The sequence below is a fragment of the Cygnus olor genome, chromosome 1, assembly GCF_009769625.2.
Source record: "Cygnus olor isolate bCygOlo1 chromosome 1, bCygOlo1.pri.v2, whole genome shotgun sequence".
In the NCBI taxonomy this organism is placed as follows: domain Eukaryota; kingdom Metazoa; phylum Chordata; class Aves; order Anseriformes; family Anatidae; genus Cygnus; species Cygnus olor.
Genome location: NC_049169.1, coordinates 207,359,316 through 207,376,362, shown reverse-complemented (window position 1 = coordinate 207,376,362; position 17,047 = coordinate 207,359,316). Strand labels below are relative to the sequence as shown.

Sequence of the window (17,047 nt, the reverse complement as noted above, 5' to 3'; positions counted from 1 at the left end):
AGAATAGTTGACCTGCTTCTGTCATTCCTCACCCTTCTCAGTGGGCATTTGCTGAGTAGGATTATTGCAGGGTATTTTTGTAGGGAATTCAAGAATTTATATATGTATTTAAATTCTGCATATCGATGATCACAGGAAGGTCTACCACGTGCACTGCTATCTAGCTGGGTCTAGAAGCCCCGTTTAAAATAAAAAAAAAAAGGATATCAGAATTGAATTAACTTTGGTGGTGACTGTTTCAATCTATTTAATAGCAACGCCCAGCAGTGTCCCAAAGGAAGCCAAAAGCTGCCAGGTTCTTGGTGCAGAACATACTAATAATTGAGAAAACTCGAGCTGTAGTCGTAGCTGTGCAGACAGTCTGCTGTAAGCCATCATCCGAGGCACTTGACCTCCCTTCATCCTTTCTTTTCTATTTGAACTTTAAATTATACAAGCAGAGACGTCTCTTCCTCGGAGATTTAAACATTGCTTGCGCTATTCTGGCTGTGTATGGTAGTTAGGGCATCTAAGCAGTATTATTAGGAAATAATAATGCTTTTTAACATAGGTCTGAGCCTTCAACTTCCACGGAGCGTGCAACACTGTTGAAATAAGTCTGAAAAGAAGCTTACTTTAATGAAATTATGTTCATGAAATGATGCTAGGGGAGCATAACATATTTAGGGGATCCGAACAAGGCCACGCTTAGGAACTGATTTAATTAAAAGATAGTCTAACAACACTGGATCCTATTTTGTTCGCTTTTCTTTTGATTTTTGTTACCCATCACGATCGTGTATCAAATAGTAGAAGCTTTGTAGAATAATACCAGCTTCTGGAGAAAATGGTACAACCAAATTGAGACTTGTTTGGGAATGCTGCTTGCCCTGCTTGCTTTGTGTTGGTGAATGTATTGAAAAGGGACAAACCCTGCACAATATTTTTAATTGCAAACTTGAGACTAAAATTCTCTCTCCTCACCCACCGGTGCTTAGAAGGAGTGCACGCAGAAATTGTTAGCACAATTCCCCTGTGAGCAGAGGAGAACGGACTCCTAAAAGTAATAAAGCATAATTGGCACGTGGAATTCCCAAGCGATGTTTGGGAACCATGGATTAATCTTTTATGCTGCAGTGCAGCTGTTATACCTTTGGCATACTGCTGTGATGTTTTTTTTCCTTTATTGTTCAGGATAATTTCCTTCATTGTTCTACGATTCTATAATTATTACAGTAATCACGCTGCTGTGACTCAGAGCCTCTGTCCTTTTAAGAACATGCTGCATATTTGTGTACATTACAAAAATCCCTAAAAATAGTTCTGCTTGTTTTAGTCCTCAAATTTTAATATGGCTGGTAAAGAGTATTTACTAATCCTTTAGCAGAGTGCCTTTTTGGGAATGGTCACTGTATGAAATGTGCTGTATGAAATGAATATACATATGCTATATGCTTATGAAATGGGCTTTTCATACTGGTTAATTAATTGATACTTTAACATAAAATTTAAAAAATAAGTTGGAAAATGCCATCGCTATTCTGAAAACACCCTTTGTGTTGTGGGATAGACGGTGCAATGTTAAATTTTAGGACCTTGTAACTGCCAGTTACGTCAGTTTGACATGATAAGAATCTGGAATGTTCAGTAATAGATTAAATTTATTGAAATATCTTATATTTTTTCCTATTGCCATCACCGAACTTATTCTGAGAGCATCTTTTGGGAAGCCTGTGCAGCGAATAGTTTGCTGTAAGTGACAGGTAACTTTAAACCCATGTTCAAGGAAAGAAAAAAACACATATGGAAGTGATAAATCCAAAGAGCAGTTGGGAACAACAGCCATTGTTGGAGCAGAAAAGGTTTTGTTTAACAGATTTATTTGAAGAAGTAAATGAAAAGCACGCTGGGTAAAACAATAAGTGCATTAAGTGCAGGTAAAAAGATAATAAAGAAACCGATTGAGAAAGATACAAAACTGAACAAAAGCTGAAAACTGTAATGGCAAAATTGGTAGTTAAAAAATGGAAGGATGCAAGGAAAAAAGTAAAAATTCACAAGGAAGGCATATCATCAGTATTTTTTTTCCCACTTGTCTATGCATTTTATCTGCCAAAGGAGTGTTTTTAACTATTAAGAACCAGAGGATTTGGTATGCAATGCCTTTTCACCTGCACATTTGTGTAAATTTAAGGTTTCTGTTCCTTAGTCTGTGCTCTTGTAGAACATAAGGGATTTTGAGATGTATCTAGAACTAGTGTGTCTGAGTCAAGGAGGGTTAATGTATATTGTGAGGGCTTTTATGGGGACGAGCAGGTAAATCCACACCTTGGACACGGTGGAACTCTAATAAGGGAAAATTTCCAGAGCCTCCTTGGAGATTGGTCTTTGTGTGATCAAGTCTTGCAGGACCGAAGGCTCGTCGGGGATCTAGTCCATCATTGAGCAAAATACATTTCCTCAACCTACCTTCTAACCGAGTGAAGGATGAAGTCTGTAACACCGAGCCATAATTCATTGCAGGCTGTATTTTCCCACCGGAGGACAAACAAAACCAGCTGCACATGGTGAGCGTTGGGCATACCCCATACTACGCAACTACAACAACAACTCCACAGTTGTTCAGCAGTTGTGGTGATGATGTGGGCAGCGTAAGAATAATTGAATAGCAGAAATCAGCGGCAAAATGCTGAAATAAAATACACAGTTTTCAAGCCTAAAGGAAGGCAAACGTCACCGGCAGGAGCGGTGTGGCGTGTCTTCAGATACTGAGATAATGCGACGGTGACGGTCTGCCACTAAGCCTTTTTCTGAGTGTTGGATTCAGGCCAGAATCCTTTTTTATTCCAAGAACAAGGAAGTACAAAAGCAACCGGTGCAACTTACTGAAAATTGGCCATGTCGGAAGGATTGGTGTTTATCCCTGTGCTGTGAAAGACAAATGGGTCCAAGAAGTCTTCAGAGAAGATACTTACACACTTTTGGGAAAAAGCAGGTGCATTTCTAGATTACAAAGAATCTGTTTCCATCCTCCAGGTTTTATTAAACCTTATACAGTAGAATTGAAGATCTGGTTTTCCAATTTTATGCCTGCCTTCCATCAGGGTGTTCCCACTGTCTGAAGAGGAATTATTCTTGGGCCCTTACCTGTTAATTTAGTGCTGTCTTCATCAGGTAACTCTCATGGCCATCTGCCGCATGGGGCAGAGACTTGCAGAGGAGATTTGCTTTGGTGTTCCCCATCATCGCATGTGACCACCACGGGGCGCTTTCATGTGGGCTGGTGCCTAGCAGTACTCAATATTATCATTAATTTTGCTTATATTTGTCTTAAAGGGGCTTTCTGTGGTTTGGGGGAGGGTAACAGACATGTGTCGGTGGCTATTTTGTGTTTTTCTGTGCTCAGAGCAGACTTTGGTGCACCAGCATCAGAGGTTTTGTCATTAAGAACAATGACCCTGCCCAAATTGTAAAGGAACAAAACGATGCGGGCCAATTGTCAAGTGACTAATGAGGCCAAACAAAGAACTTGCAAACAAGCCCCAAACTATTGACACTGGAAAACAGAAAGCTCTGGGGTAAGGGAAAGTGCAAAGTGTGCTCACGAGCTGAAAGGCGAGCCAACAGCCTTTGGTGTCCTCTCGTGTTTGTTGTTCCCGTGTTGGCCGTGCTGAAAGTTCCCTCTCGAGGTTGGGAGAAAAGAGGAGGAAGCTCAGATATGGTTTCTGCTGCCTTTGTTTGTTCAATATGTAGACACATTACACCTCTTGCTGTCTCTTTTGTTGTGTTCTCCTCCTACATTTTTATTCTGCATGATTTATTTACCAGCTTTTTTCGTTGTTTTACTGCTCCTGAGCAGCATGGGTTTGTCTCAGCGCCTCCCTGGAATATCTTCTGCTTCCGTGTTCATCGCTGGCTGCGTGAGGACATGCTCCTGAAGAACAGAAAGTCATAGGCAGGGTGTTGATTGAAGAAGGGAAAAAAGAGAAGAGAAAAAAGAAAAGAGAAAAAGCTTAGAAAGAAAAAAAAAAAGATAAAAAGGGAAAAAAAAGAAAAAAAAGAAGAAAAAAAAGATTAAAAAAAGAAAAAAAGATAAAAAATATAGGAAAAAAGAAACACAAGCAGCTAATTAGTTTGACAGCAACAGCACAGCAAGACAGTTATAAAAACTCCTTAAAACTATTTTCTGTGAAACTGTGAGAACAAGCAGTGCAGAAGCCAGACGGGTGGCGGAGGAGCCTTCTGCAGGGACCAGCTCCTGAGTTATTCCCGCTGCCGTGAGCTTGCTGGGCCCGAACCTCCTTCATTTCAAGGAGATCTGAGCCAGTTGGCAGCTGGGCAGGTAGGAGAGTTTGCTCTAAAGGGCTAGCGAAGTAGAAATGTCTGCAAGCTACCATCTCTTTTTGTTTGTGTGCTTTGGCCGACACCTTGTGCCTGACATTGCTCCACATTTAAACAAAGGCGGTGCTGCAGTTCTGTGTTTGTTTTTTTTTTTTTATGGACCCACTAAATTGCGGAAGTTCGTGGACCGAACCGGCTGGCGATGCATCACCGAGCGTGGTTTGGACCTGGACATGACCGTGAGGCATGCCTAGCGCTACAGCAGCCTTGGATGTCCAAGAATATCCTGGAAAACTAAGAATTTCTATGGCATTAGCTTAGCGCTTTCTTTTATTGGATGCAAACTGCTGTGTAACTTGAACTTCTGACTTCAGAGAGCTAAGCCTAGAGGGTCCTTCGTCCTTGTAGGCTGGAGAAATCCAGCACAAACTTTCTGATCCAGACCAGGGGGAGGTTTTTGTCGTCTGCTTTCTTTGCAGCGAGCCCTGGTTTGTCTACTTACACCCACGGTTTTCAGAAAAAGAGATTTTAAAAGATTTTATCAAATGGAGAGCCTGTAAAGGAGAGGATGGGCAGCAGGCTCCTGGTCACTTTAAAATTAGACTTCAGGCTTCGAAATCCTGAGCAGAGCAGACCCGGTGCAGTAGTTCCTCCGGGATTGCTCTGATGGGGGACACAGAAGGGAGCTCACACGAGCTTTGCGTCAGCAGCTACGTGGTTGCTGCAGGCAGGCTGTTCGGGGACACTTACACGGCTTTGATCTCGGGTTTGTTGGTAATTTACATCCAGAAGTCGTGTTTTGTCGACAAGCACTCGGTTTGCTTTAATGTTAGGATGCCTCGATGGCAAAGAAGTCACAAATGCTGTAAGGAGGAATTTAAAAAGATAACGGCTCGAAGAAAACAAGCGCGAGGAGAAATAGATGCCCAGAATAAACCCCGAGCAGGAACAGCAGTCAGCGTTTTTAAGGGAAAATCGCTGCGGAATGTAACTTTTAACCAAAAAGGACGGGTTTGCCTGACCTTCCTTCCTTTCTGTCCCAAGGTCCCTGGGAAAGGCTGCTGCGTGCCCCTGCTCAGAGTGCTGCTGAGTCCGCCAAAGCCAGCTGATGCCCGCTGTTGGCTTTACTACTCGTGAGCTTAGAAGGATTTTTAAGATACCCTGGCCTTCGTTGTCAGATAAGCCGAGGTCCATTGCCATGCTTGGGTTAAAATACACCCAAACTGTCTTTATTTTTAACCGCTGGGAGGCAAAAAGATGCTGAAGCTGGTGTTTTAATAGTAATAATGGCTGTTAACAATTCTGCATTATTATTATTATTATTATTATTATTATTATTATTATTATTATTACTGCATGTAACCAGCCTTTCCTTTTCATTTCCACTGTTGATCACAAAGCCCTGATGTGTTCTCATACAAAAAGTAAGACAGCTGGAGTCCCATTTACCCAGCTCATTTGGCTGAAAATGCCCAAACTGCACCGTCCGTGAGATCCCACTTCTTAATGGATTATGGGCATAAGATTCAAAGACAAATACCCAAAAAGCTTGACTCAGCATGCAAGCTATGTAATTTAGATTAATTTTTTTTTATGTTAAGTAATAAGAGATTTATAATAGTGTTATGGAAAATATGGGAATTAAAAATAGTCCCTGTTAATGGGTTACAGGTTGATTTCAGAACAAAACATCAGGGACGGACAAAACCCGGCTTCTGATTTAAATGAGAATAGGGTGGTGTAAGAATTTAATTTTTAATAGGCTTCCTAAAATAGATGGAAGAAGGCATCTGTGATACAGATCTCCCTTACTGCTTCGGGGTTTTGCTGTGATTACCAAGAAGGAAATGAGGTCACGTTGCCCTGATGCAGTAGCATTGAGTGAGCAGATAACGGGAAGACTTATCACTCCACGAGCACAATGATTTGGGGGCAGTTCATTGAAAACTTCTCCTTATCTTCCCATTTTCAGCCTGGAGGCAGGGTGGGGCAGGGGCAGGTCTAATTTTGGTCTCTTACCTCCACCCAGACAAGGAAATGCTTTGCCTTCACCATCAGCTGCCGACTTTCCAGCTGCTCTGGAAGCTGGGCTGGGGTCTGAAAAGGGTTTTGGTGCCCTTGTTTAAAAACACAAATCTCTTTAGGCAGCTGCCAGAGGTGATTCAGAAAGCCCAGGTACTTAGAGCCCAGGTAACTTAGAGGTGTTGTTTTAAGCAGGGAGGCTTTGTGGTCTTCTGAAGGTCCAGATTTTGGTGCCTGACAGGTTCGGGTCTCTAAATGAGAGCTTGAAGTTGACCACCTGAGTACCAACTGTAAAAATATCGTCCAAAGCTCCAGCACATCTCAGCAGTTTCTGTGCGAGACAATCATGAATTTTTAGCAGGAATATTTTGGAAATAGAGGTGGGATGGAAGACCTGCGTTGGTGCCTTAGCACGACGTTGATCTATGTCGGGCATGGGTCAAGTCAAACGCGTTTGTGCTTTGGGATTTTGGAAGGAAATATATGTTTCTGGTGCGTGTTGTAACATTGAAGTGGTGGTTTTTGAAGGAAGGGCAACAGAGACTTGTAGATGTTGAAACTGCATGAATGAACAAGATACATTCGGCACGCTGTCATTTCTACATAATGCATTATATGTCGTCTGTGATTGGAAACAACAGGCAAAAGGCAGCCAAATGCACTAACAATGCTTGAAATAGCTTTATTCAAATCTTTGTTTTTGACAAAGTCTTTGTAGTATCTAGAATGATTAAAGCCAGAGCTTCTGAGAAGTTCCTAAAAGGTTTAATGTAATCTCTTGAAATAATAAAAAAAAAAAAACAACTCTTCAAACTGAGAAATTTTGGTACTAGCAAAATTGTTTTAAAAGTCTCTTACACTTGACACTTGACTATAGTGAAATCAGAATCACAGAATCATCTAGGTGGGAGGAGACCTCCAAGATCACCTGGTCCAACCTCTGACCTAACACTAAGAAGTCCTCCACTAAAAATGTTCTCCCCCAATATTTCATTCCATTGATCTGAATTAGCAGTACAGGATTTATTTTAAAATACTGTTTAATTTGGTTGTGTATCCATTACCTATGTTTACAGTTTCAGTTTTTCTCAATCCTGATTTGAGCCATTATCTGCTAAAGCTTGGACTCAGGTGGAGAAGTAATTTTGTGCCTTTTGTACAACAATTCCACTGAAAAGAAGTTACAGCACAAAAAACATTTGTGTCTTTCGTTGGAAATTGTAATTCTGTGTTACTTAACTTCGCATTATCTTGGTTCTGATGTGAAACGCCTTTTAAGAAATTACTAATTTCCTTTTTTGGTTGGAAAAAACTCTTCCACGGATTTTTTTCAGGCTGATTTTAATACAGTAAGTGATTTAGTATTCAGCTGAGATTCTGCAGGAGAACAAAAGCCATTGTAGTGTAATAACGCGGGGGGGGGCTTGAGGCTTTTTTTCAGTTTCCTCTTTGAGTTGTGTGATCAGAAAGTTTGAAAAGACGATTTATTTCAATCCTAAACGGTGATGTGTGGTGGTTTGGGTCAGACTGTGTGCACGTAAACGAGGTTCAGGCTGGGTATTACGAAATCCCATGGGGATGTTAATTTACATTTTATAGCTCAGCAAAGTCAAACCTTTTGTTTTAGTGTTACAATATCCAGCTTGATATAAGAATTACCATTTTATAGGAGGATAGATAAATTTTCACTGAAAGCAATTTGTAACCAGCCAGCTCTCTAATCCACTACCTGATGGGATTATCACTCTTTCCCTACAACCGCGTTTGCACATCCTGAGTGTTTTTAGCACGTGTTAGAGCTGTGTGCTGAGCTCTGGGCTTGCTTGGCCGACAAAAGTGACCGCGTTGTATTGCATCGACTTCAACTCCGAATCTGGCAGCTCTCGTCGGTGTTTAAGAACTTCATCATATTGAAACGGCTTTTAATTAATGGAAGGAGGGCTGTGATGCAGTTTTCCCATGCTGACAGATTTGTGTGCTTGCTAATGTTTTGCCACGCTTCTCTGTTGTCTTCCTTATATACCCTCTACATCACTTTGGGGAATATTCTGGCATTTTAGCACAAAACTTCAGGGTCGTTGCAAGAGGTGTGGGTAAAAACGAAGCTAATGTTATGTGTCCTTTTATATTTCTAGACCTGCAGAGCACAGCTGGGGATTATAAAGTTAATTCCTAGGGAGCCAGACGTAGGTAGCAGTCGCAGGGAATAAACAGCCGCTGAGATGGGATTCACCTCTCCAAGCTTTTTGCGATGCTGTGTAGGCGTGTGTATCCAAACCTGGGTGCTGTGTGCGGTCAGTGCAGGGGAACAGGCACTTAGCATGCAGTATTTCCTCTACCCTATTTCAGCCATTTACCTTAGAATAAGATAAATCACGCCACAGAAGTACCAGCTTCTCTCCAGTGACTAGAAAGGACCCGGAGTTACAAACTGGAATATAGACGCCTGCACCGGGGAAGGCTGCAGCTAAATGCCACGAATCCCTCCTGCTGGGTCTGACATAAAAAGAACATATGGGCTTGATATGAGAGCGGGGGGGAGCTCTGAAATAGTTACTTGTTTGGATAGTGAACCACTGTTTATAGCAGACTGGAATAAAAATCGCAGCTGCTTTGCAAACTGAGCATTTATAACTGCTTTGCCAACTTGAAACTATTTACATTTATTAGTCGAGTTGCAATCCAGCCCGCTGTTTGATCTGAAAAGCTTTGGGAACAGATACATTGGATCATAAAAGCCTGCAGATTCCGTTTTGGGGGGTTTTAGGATTGCCACCATCGTGCATAAAATCTCCTGAGAGCATGACCATCCTCAGCAACTTTATACATCGTTTGTAGTCTCCGAAAGCGCACGGCTGCTCTTGGGACTACGCGTACTTGATATGAAAATAAATGCCCTTGAAATGGGAGAGTAACTTTGGTGTTTGCAGAAGTAAGACACGGAAAGTTTAACATCATAAAAAAGGTTTAACGTCATAAAAGCATGCAAAGCGTCAAAGTTTAAATCCTGGTGGTAGTCTGTGATGGGTTTTACAAGATGTGTGCTGCAAGAGAAGTCTTCCAGTACAGCTCTGCTTGTAGCCACGGAGGCAAGAACTGAGGCTGTATATGTATATCGTTGTCTGCTGTTAATGGGTTTGTGCTTGGGTATTTCCTGATGTTTTTGTCTCGTGAATGTTCTGTCCGTAAACTCATCTTACATAATTCATTGTAAAAGAAATTAAAATAAAATAGCCATGCTTCAGAGCGTATTTAGTGGAATATAGGTAGCGCTGCCATCACCTGTGAGAGCCTGGAGCCTGGTCGGGCTGCTGCCTGGTGCTGGTAGAGAAATCCTCGTGGTTCCTGCTGGTCTGGCATGTCCTCCAGCTAGTTTGTTTTTCTACGGCCCTATTTTTGCACGAGCAGATTTGCTTGGGGTGAGAGGCGGGTTTAATGCCGAAGGTGGGAGCTACAACTCAGCCTGGGCTAGGAGGTGCTGAGCTTCACACTCGGTAGGTGGCAGTGAGGAAAACACTGCAGTCTGAAGCACATTTTGGGCATCAAGTTTTGGGCATGAGGATTCCATCTCCCAGTTTTATCATTTTCCTCAGAGCAAGACTTCACTGAGGTTGTCCCCGCGTTAACTTTTAATTTCATGCGGTGCTTGCTGGAGCTGGGTGAGGATGCTGGGTTCGACTTCTTGCAGAAGGAGAATCTCAGTGGTTCAGCGTAAATTTGGAGCAGCTTGTGACCATTTTACATGCCTTAGCCTCGTCTTCAAACGTGGGTTTGATTTTGTTGGGATAGAAGCAGGTTTGCACAACTTCACCCTATTTTTTCCCCTTGACTTCCAAATGATTTAAATAACCAAATGCGATTTTATTTAGAAATGCACCCTCGAATCGGTTGAAATTGGGTCCATACCATCACTTTATATGACTTTAGTGATGACTTTAATGACGACTTTAAATGACCACCTGTGACACTTAAGTGAAATTGTTGGCATCTTGCTAAGCAGCACGTGTTTGTAGAGAACCTGCATTGAGCTTTTCGTGTAACCTCGGCCATGCGATGGGATTTTACGGCTCTTGTTACGACAGGGCTTTTGAGCTTGGGCTTTCATGTTGCCCTCAGGTAATTATTAAGCTCGTGATAAATTTTTGCTGTGCACTTGATACTCCTCTGTGAACGCGTGCGGTGGCAGGTATTGATTAGCACTCATTAACGACCGAGCAGCTGTGTCTGAAGCTTGCAGATGTGCAGCGCCTCCGTAATGTCACCTGCAACCTCCGGTGACACGAGGAGGGCTCTGGCTGGAGGCCACCACGTGTCCTTAGGGCTCCTGGGCCATCTCCACGTGGTGACAGCTCGTGGTGACATTCCCCTGGCTGTCCTACACAACTGGATGGAAATCGTTGACTGCAAGGTGACGTTCCAGTGCTCTGTGGTGCCATCTAATGGGAATAATGCCCTGTCATTCCTCCCCGATGAAACGTGTCCACCCGTCACTGTCCCAGTCTCCTCCAGTAAGCGTCTGTGGACGTGTTTTAAAAAGGTTTTGAATGGGCATCTTGCAAAGTATATCAACAAATTGCGTTCTGAAGTGCGTGCTGCTTTTCTTTAATTCTTCCCCTCTTCCTACAGGCTCTTGATGGAAACGTGTATGATCACCTTAAGGATTATTTAATGGCATTCAGCAGGACTGAACTCGAGACGTGCCAAGCTGTACAAAACACATTCCAGTTTTTACTGGAGACTTCCAGCAGGGTAAGTTTTAACTGAATGATTCTTTGTAACTGAATACTTAGAGCATACGTAGATTCCCAGGCTGAAGATTTGCTTCCAAAATAATGACAAAACTGACGCGTTATTATTTTTGGTTACTCCAGAGCGGTATTAAGTTAGAAGAAACGAGACAGTTTTCTTGGGGAGAATTTTGCCTGTTGCCACCCAGACTGTGTTCTCATGAGTGCACTTACACAGCACACGATCTTTGGAGAACAACAACCGAGAGATGTCTAATTACCCTCACTCTGCATGTTTTAGAAGAGAAATTGCAGCTGAGGGTCCTGTGCTGTGTAATCTGGAACGGCATTAGTCATCCGTCACAGTGAAGCTGTACAAAACTGTTTGGATCGTTTTTTAATAATTGATTGTCGACTCGAAAACAAAATATTACGGCGTTCTCTCCTTTGAACTGAGAAATACAGAAAGCAGATTAGAGTCTTGTCATAGACGTGGTTTGTTTGCTTTGTCAAGCAGCCCGAGTCCGAAATACGCCATCGCTTCCGGGATAATTTTGCTACTTAAATAATTCATGTGCTGGGCTAAAAAAAAAAAAAAAATGCCGTTGAGCTCCAATGAGCTGCCTTGGTGCAGACATAATATTCCTTTGTACGTAGCCCTTAACCACCTGCACAGAGACAGAGCCCATTATGCAGAGACTTATGGAAAACCAACATATTTAACACGTTCCTTACTCACCTGCAAGCAGGCTAACGTGCACCTTATTAGGTGTAATGCGAGTGGATTGAAAACTGGCTTCGTTCTAGGGAGTCTGAATTTACTTGGCAGCGAGGACAGGGAAAATGCTTTTATCTTCTGTCGGAGAGGGACCTTGCTGTACATCATCCGGGTCGGCTTAAAATACCTTCCCCCAAAATGCTGTTTTGAATCTTTTAACCAATTCTGCTTGTCTACAATACCTGCATACTCACAGCTCGTTTCTCAGTGTAGTATTAAATGCTTTGCGACCAGCACTGTGATCCAGCTGAACTGTCACCTCCACGTGGCTCGTTGGCACAGGAAAACCTTTGTCACGCTGAGCTTGTGACAGTCGTGTTAGCAAGCCTCTGAGCAGCCACAAGCCTGCAGGTCTGCCTTCCTGTGCGCAGTAACAACTCCGTGTTGTAAGCTTGAGCGGAATATTTCTGTTTCTGCTTTACTAGGTTAGTACAATGCCCGGAGAAGGAACGAAAATGTAAATACAGCTGTCAGGTCTCAACAGGATTTTTACAACTGCTCATCGGCACCAATTTGCTTCTCTCCTTGCTGTTCAAGAACGCAGAGAGGAAAAGTTTGTACTGCGTTAGCACTTGCTCTGAAATACTAAACACATTCATCAGGGGCTTATCCCACAGACACATGCTTTTCCTCACCCTTTCTTCTGAACATTCAGCATTTCTGGTAGGTCTGTGATGCAGGAACCAGCTCAAAAAGGAGAGGTGAATCCAGACGAGGAGCTTAGCAAAAGAGTTTTTATGCGTGTCTGAAAGGCTGCCTGAGTGGTAAAAGTCCAACAAATTTGTTAGCGATGTAGTCATTTGGAGTAAAACCCAGCCTGCCATCCGAGCAAAGATTTTAAATATATATTGGGTTTTTCAATACTTCACCTGTTCTCTGTTAGTTTTAAATACCAGATCACTGCCAAGCTGCATTTAGAAAATGTCACTGATAGGAAAGCTTTTGCTGTTCCTCGCCATCTGAAGTGTGTTTCTGTGTGCTGGATGGAGAACAGGACGAGCTGCTTCCCTGAAGCAGACACAGAGCTGTGCTGCAGGCAGCTGCTGATGGTCCATGGCAGGGAAACACTGCAGAAACCACCTTTCTGTACAAAACGAAGGTCTGGCACGATTTATCGTGGTGCTGTTTGCTGGAGTTCTGGAGGTTTTGTTACTGGGAGGTTGGGGTGACCCAGGCCGTCTGACACCAAGCAAATGAAAAAGCAATTCAAGTTCCTTTTCAGCCGAACAGTCTTGCTCAAGGTTTGCACTTCTTGCACTTCTCTTTTGGGAAAATTTGGTTTTCTAAAGACTGTTTTCTGAAATTTCACTTGCTGGTTTAAGTAACAAAATCTCTCTGATGTGTCTGTTAAGAAACTTCTCCAACCTAGGGCAGATCATTTCATTTATGCCTATGTCTGACTATGCGCTGTTCCTGCACATGGTATATATTTGCCATTTGATTTCAAGTCTCTTTTAAAGTGTCAATAGACATTGGCTTCATAAAAAACTCCATGAGAACACTGAATTAATTTCCGAATAACAGGAAATCCATTTGGAAAAGTTGCCACTTAGTCCTGAGAATATTGTGTTGCTGAGAAGTCTTTTTGACAATTGTCAAATTTATTATATTTGACAATTATTATAATTAATAATTAGCACTTCTGATTAATCATTATTATAGAATAATGCTCCAGGTTTTTAATTTGCTGGACGCGCACACAGCAGGTCTGACGTTGTGGCACAGTTGTCCTCAGTCACAAAAACCTGCGCTAAATCTAAAGGGTGTATATAGTGAATTTATCACAGACTACTTGGCTAGGTGCAGTTCTGCTTTTTTTAAGGCCTTTTAATAGGAAATAAAGAAGAATTGGCTCTGTCCACGTCCCTCAAGACCTCAGTCACGGAGGGCTTGCTGCCTTGCACAGCAGAAGGGTTTTGTTTTGGAGGATCTGTTGCAACCTGCTGCTGAAAAGTGTGCCCTGCAAACGGGGATGTCGGAGGATAGCGTGCTGTACCACATCCTAGCTGTTCCATAGTCAGTGCTCCGCCTCTTCTGAAGCTGCAGATGGTTCCTCCTTCAGTGCTTGAGGAATTTCTGGGTTTGATGATGCCTAACGCAGGCTCTCTGTACGCCTTCTTTGTCCATCTCTGTGCATTTCAATGCATTTACGTTAAACAACTCCAATTGGAACAGCAATTACGTCGTTTACTGTTTTAAATTAGTGCATTATTGGCCCTGGAGGACTATTTACTTTTCTTTCTTTAACTCAGGATTAATTTTTTGCAGTTCTGTATTGCAGTAACGCAAGCATCAACATTTTAATACATTAGAGAAGAAGTGCTATTTACCAGCTTACAACAATTTCACTCTGTGTTCTTGGCCGTATGCAATGCTGCTGACACTTATGGATAAATGCCATCTTTATTAGAGACTTCTGTACATTTAAAGCCTCGGTTTGGTTATACATTTCTATAATTTGATGCTGCAGTTTATGCACCGTCATCAGCTGAAGCAGTGAATACTCTGTAGTGTTGTTAAATTAGCGATGCTATTTGTCATCCTGCAGTCACTGAGGTTTTCTTTGTAAATATGTGCAACTTGTGACGTAGCTGATTTGTTCAGGGATATGTGCCATGCTATGTGAAATATGTCATTAACCGAATTTGGTAGCTGAAGTAGCTTTGGTTTAGCAAAATGCAAGCTATGAAAGTTTTCTCTGAAAGTAATTTAATATGAAGAGATTAATTTTGTAACTGATTTTGTGTGCGTTATTCCAAATAGTCTTTTCAGCTCCTGCAAGTAATAATTTGTGTAAAGATAAGACATTTCAGTTTAAGAAAGAGCTGCCTACAAGAAATTACCTACAAGAGGAGAGAAAAATATTTATGGTAGGGATACGACATGCTCTCTGCGTGGTAGTTGGCTTTTTTTCCCCGTTTTGCCTTTGTGACATTTTTCGTTGGTTCATGGCAGAAATGTTTTAGGTCTCTGTCTCCCAGTGTGTGTCCTACCAGTCGCTTCTGAATACCTGTGGCTAGTACTGCCCAGAGCCAGGTTTTGTATTGCCTTTTGTTGTGCTCAAGGTTCTGCTGCAGATTTGGTCTCTGTTTGAAAGTGTACTGAGTTTACTCTAGCAGCATTTGTCGCATGCTTTTAAGATTGTCAAATAACCAACCTAAATGGCATTTGTTATTTTCTAGGTGGTGCGGGACTACAATCTACAGCTGTTTTTACAGGAGAACTCAGTGTTTCACAAACCCCAGCCCTTCCAGTTCCAACCAAGTGACAGCGACACTGTAAGAACACCGCTGAATTCTTTCATTTATTTCTTCTTGCTCTGTTTTTAAGAAAGTTGTTATAAATGGGTGAGAGAAAGTGCTCACTGGTGGAGCAGTCTGTTTTAACCTCATGCTGTATTTTTGGGATAAAAAGGCTGATTCCACCAGCCCTGCTTGCGGTAGGTGGGTAACGAAGCATCAGACAGGCTCAGTGTCATCCACAGAAAAGCTGAATCTGTTTTGTTTCTAGATTGTGGCTAGCAGTCCTGTGTTTCTCTGCTTTCACCATGATACTTCCTATATTCTGCTAGCTTTTTGTCGTGTGGGTGAGGTTCTCGAAGTGTTTACTAGTGCTGGGTTACAAATAGTGTGATGCTACACCAAATACAGTGTCCATATTCCTCTGATTTACTCAAGGAGTATCTATAGATGCATATAAGAAGTTCTTGATCTAGAAGGGACACTGTTAAAACGTTGTATTCCAAAAAGTCTCAGAAAATATAATGCTTTGACATACATTGCTTCCAAAGCAATCATTAATAATATTAAAAGTGAGTAAATCACAGTAGGTAAATACATTTTCAATCAACACTTTAAAAAAAAAGTGATGTCCCACTGACACCACTGATGTTATTTTAAGAAACAGCAATTTAAAATATGTCTAGACGAAAGAAAAGAAGTTAACCTTGTGCAGCTTTATATTACTCGAATTCCTTAATAAACTGACTTGGATGAAAATGTCTTGATCTCCAGTTTGGGTCACCAAATAGAAGAGTTCTCTTAATGGATACGTAGCTTTGTAAGCATGACTTTTCCAGAAATATTAACATCTGTAACACCGTTTCCCTTGTTCTTTCCCTTTTAACAAAATGTAAATGATTTTGGCTGTTCTTCCAGCTCCTTTGTATGGAGCCCTTATTTACATAAAGCGTTAGGTTGTTTGTAATACAGTGAGAAGAATCTTTCTAGCTGTTTGTGCTGCCTTTCTAACCTTTGCTGCTGTGTGTTTTCATCTCTGTGCAATCTCCGCATCTAGAGTTTTAACGCGGTTCAGCTGGTGGACATTGAGCCCTCACCTGTCAGTGCTATGCGAATGACTATAGCAGAGGTATCTGGTAGTATCTGTCATCAGCCTTTGGCATCCGTGTCGTTACTGGTGTGCATGTGGCTTGGGATGCTCAACTTTGCTCATGTAGAGGTGGCAACAGAATGCATAATACATCTATAAAATGAGAAAAAGAAAAAAAAAAGCTTTTGTTGCAAGGAGACTTGAGTTAAAGAAGGAGAAAGTGGTGGTGTTATTTATGGGGATCACATCACACTTACCTTTTGCACTTGCACAGCATTAGTAATTGATATTCTGATCTTTTGGGGGCATGAATTAAAATTTCACAGCTCATGATAGTGATGTGTATAATTGGCTGCTTCTCCAGTGCGAGTGGGGAAGCTTGTATAACAACTGGAGGCTGTTAGTTTGCACTGATGAAATGCAGTCCCATTACTAATTTAATTTTCTTCTTTTTCAGAGGGCTATCCCCATGTAAAATAGAACTGTAATTCACTATTGTTCAAGTCTCCAACATGAAAAATTACATGATTCTTTGGCATGGCACTTGTGTGGCCTGACAGTGAACACATGCACTGCTTGTGCTGCTTAATTGCAGGATCGTTTTAGAAGACAGTGAATGGGTCGTACATGTCTAAAGCTGTCTCTGTACCTCTGGTGCAGTGACTTCTTTACTTTGCTAGCCCCCCCCCGGGCTGTCAAATTACCATGTTTCTTCATTGCACTGCATTCTTTGAGCTTCTAGCTGCTATAACCAATTTACACCAAAAAGAAAAAAATATATACACTCTTTATGATCCAAATAATTATGCTCAGCTAACGGGATCCTGCCTAGAAAATTACAGGTTACACTTTTACCGCTTCTTATTTAGTA

General features: G+C 41.9%; 1 protein-coding gene across 3 annotated transcripts in view; it reads left to right on the top strand.

Annotated features, from left to right (window-relative positions):
* Positions 1 to 17,047, top strand: part of FCHSD2 (FCH and double SH3 domains 2) — a 159,230-nt gene that overhangs the window by 95,005 nt on the left and 47,178 nt on the right. For 2 of the 3 annotated variants that reach the window (XR_005816211.1, XM_040544637.1), the window contains exons 9-11: positions 10,969 to 11,091; positions 15,030 to 15,125; positions 16,144 to 16,215. Coding sequence is in view for 2 of the 3 variants with exons in the window: in XM_040544637.1 (XP_040400571.1) it covers positions 10,969 to 11,091; positions 15,030 to 15,125; positions 16,144 to 16,215 (291 nt within the window). In the remaining variant the exon portion in view is untranslated. The remainder of the gene's footprint in view (positions 1 to 10,968; positions 11,092 to 15,029; positions 15,126 to 16,143; positions 16,216 to 17,047) is intronic. The other variant, XM_040544638.1, reaches the window with a different exon arrangement.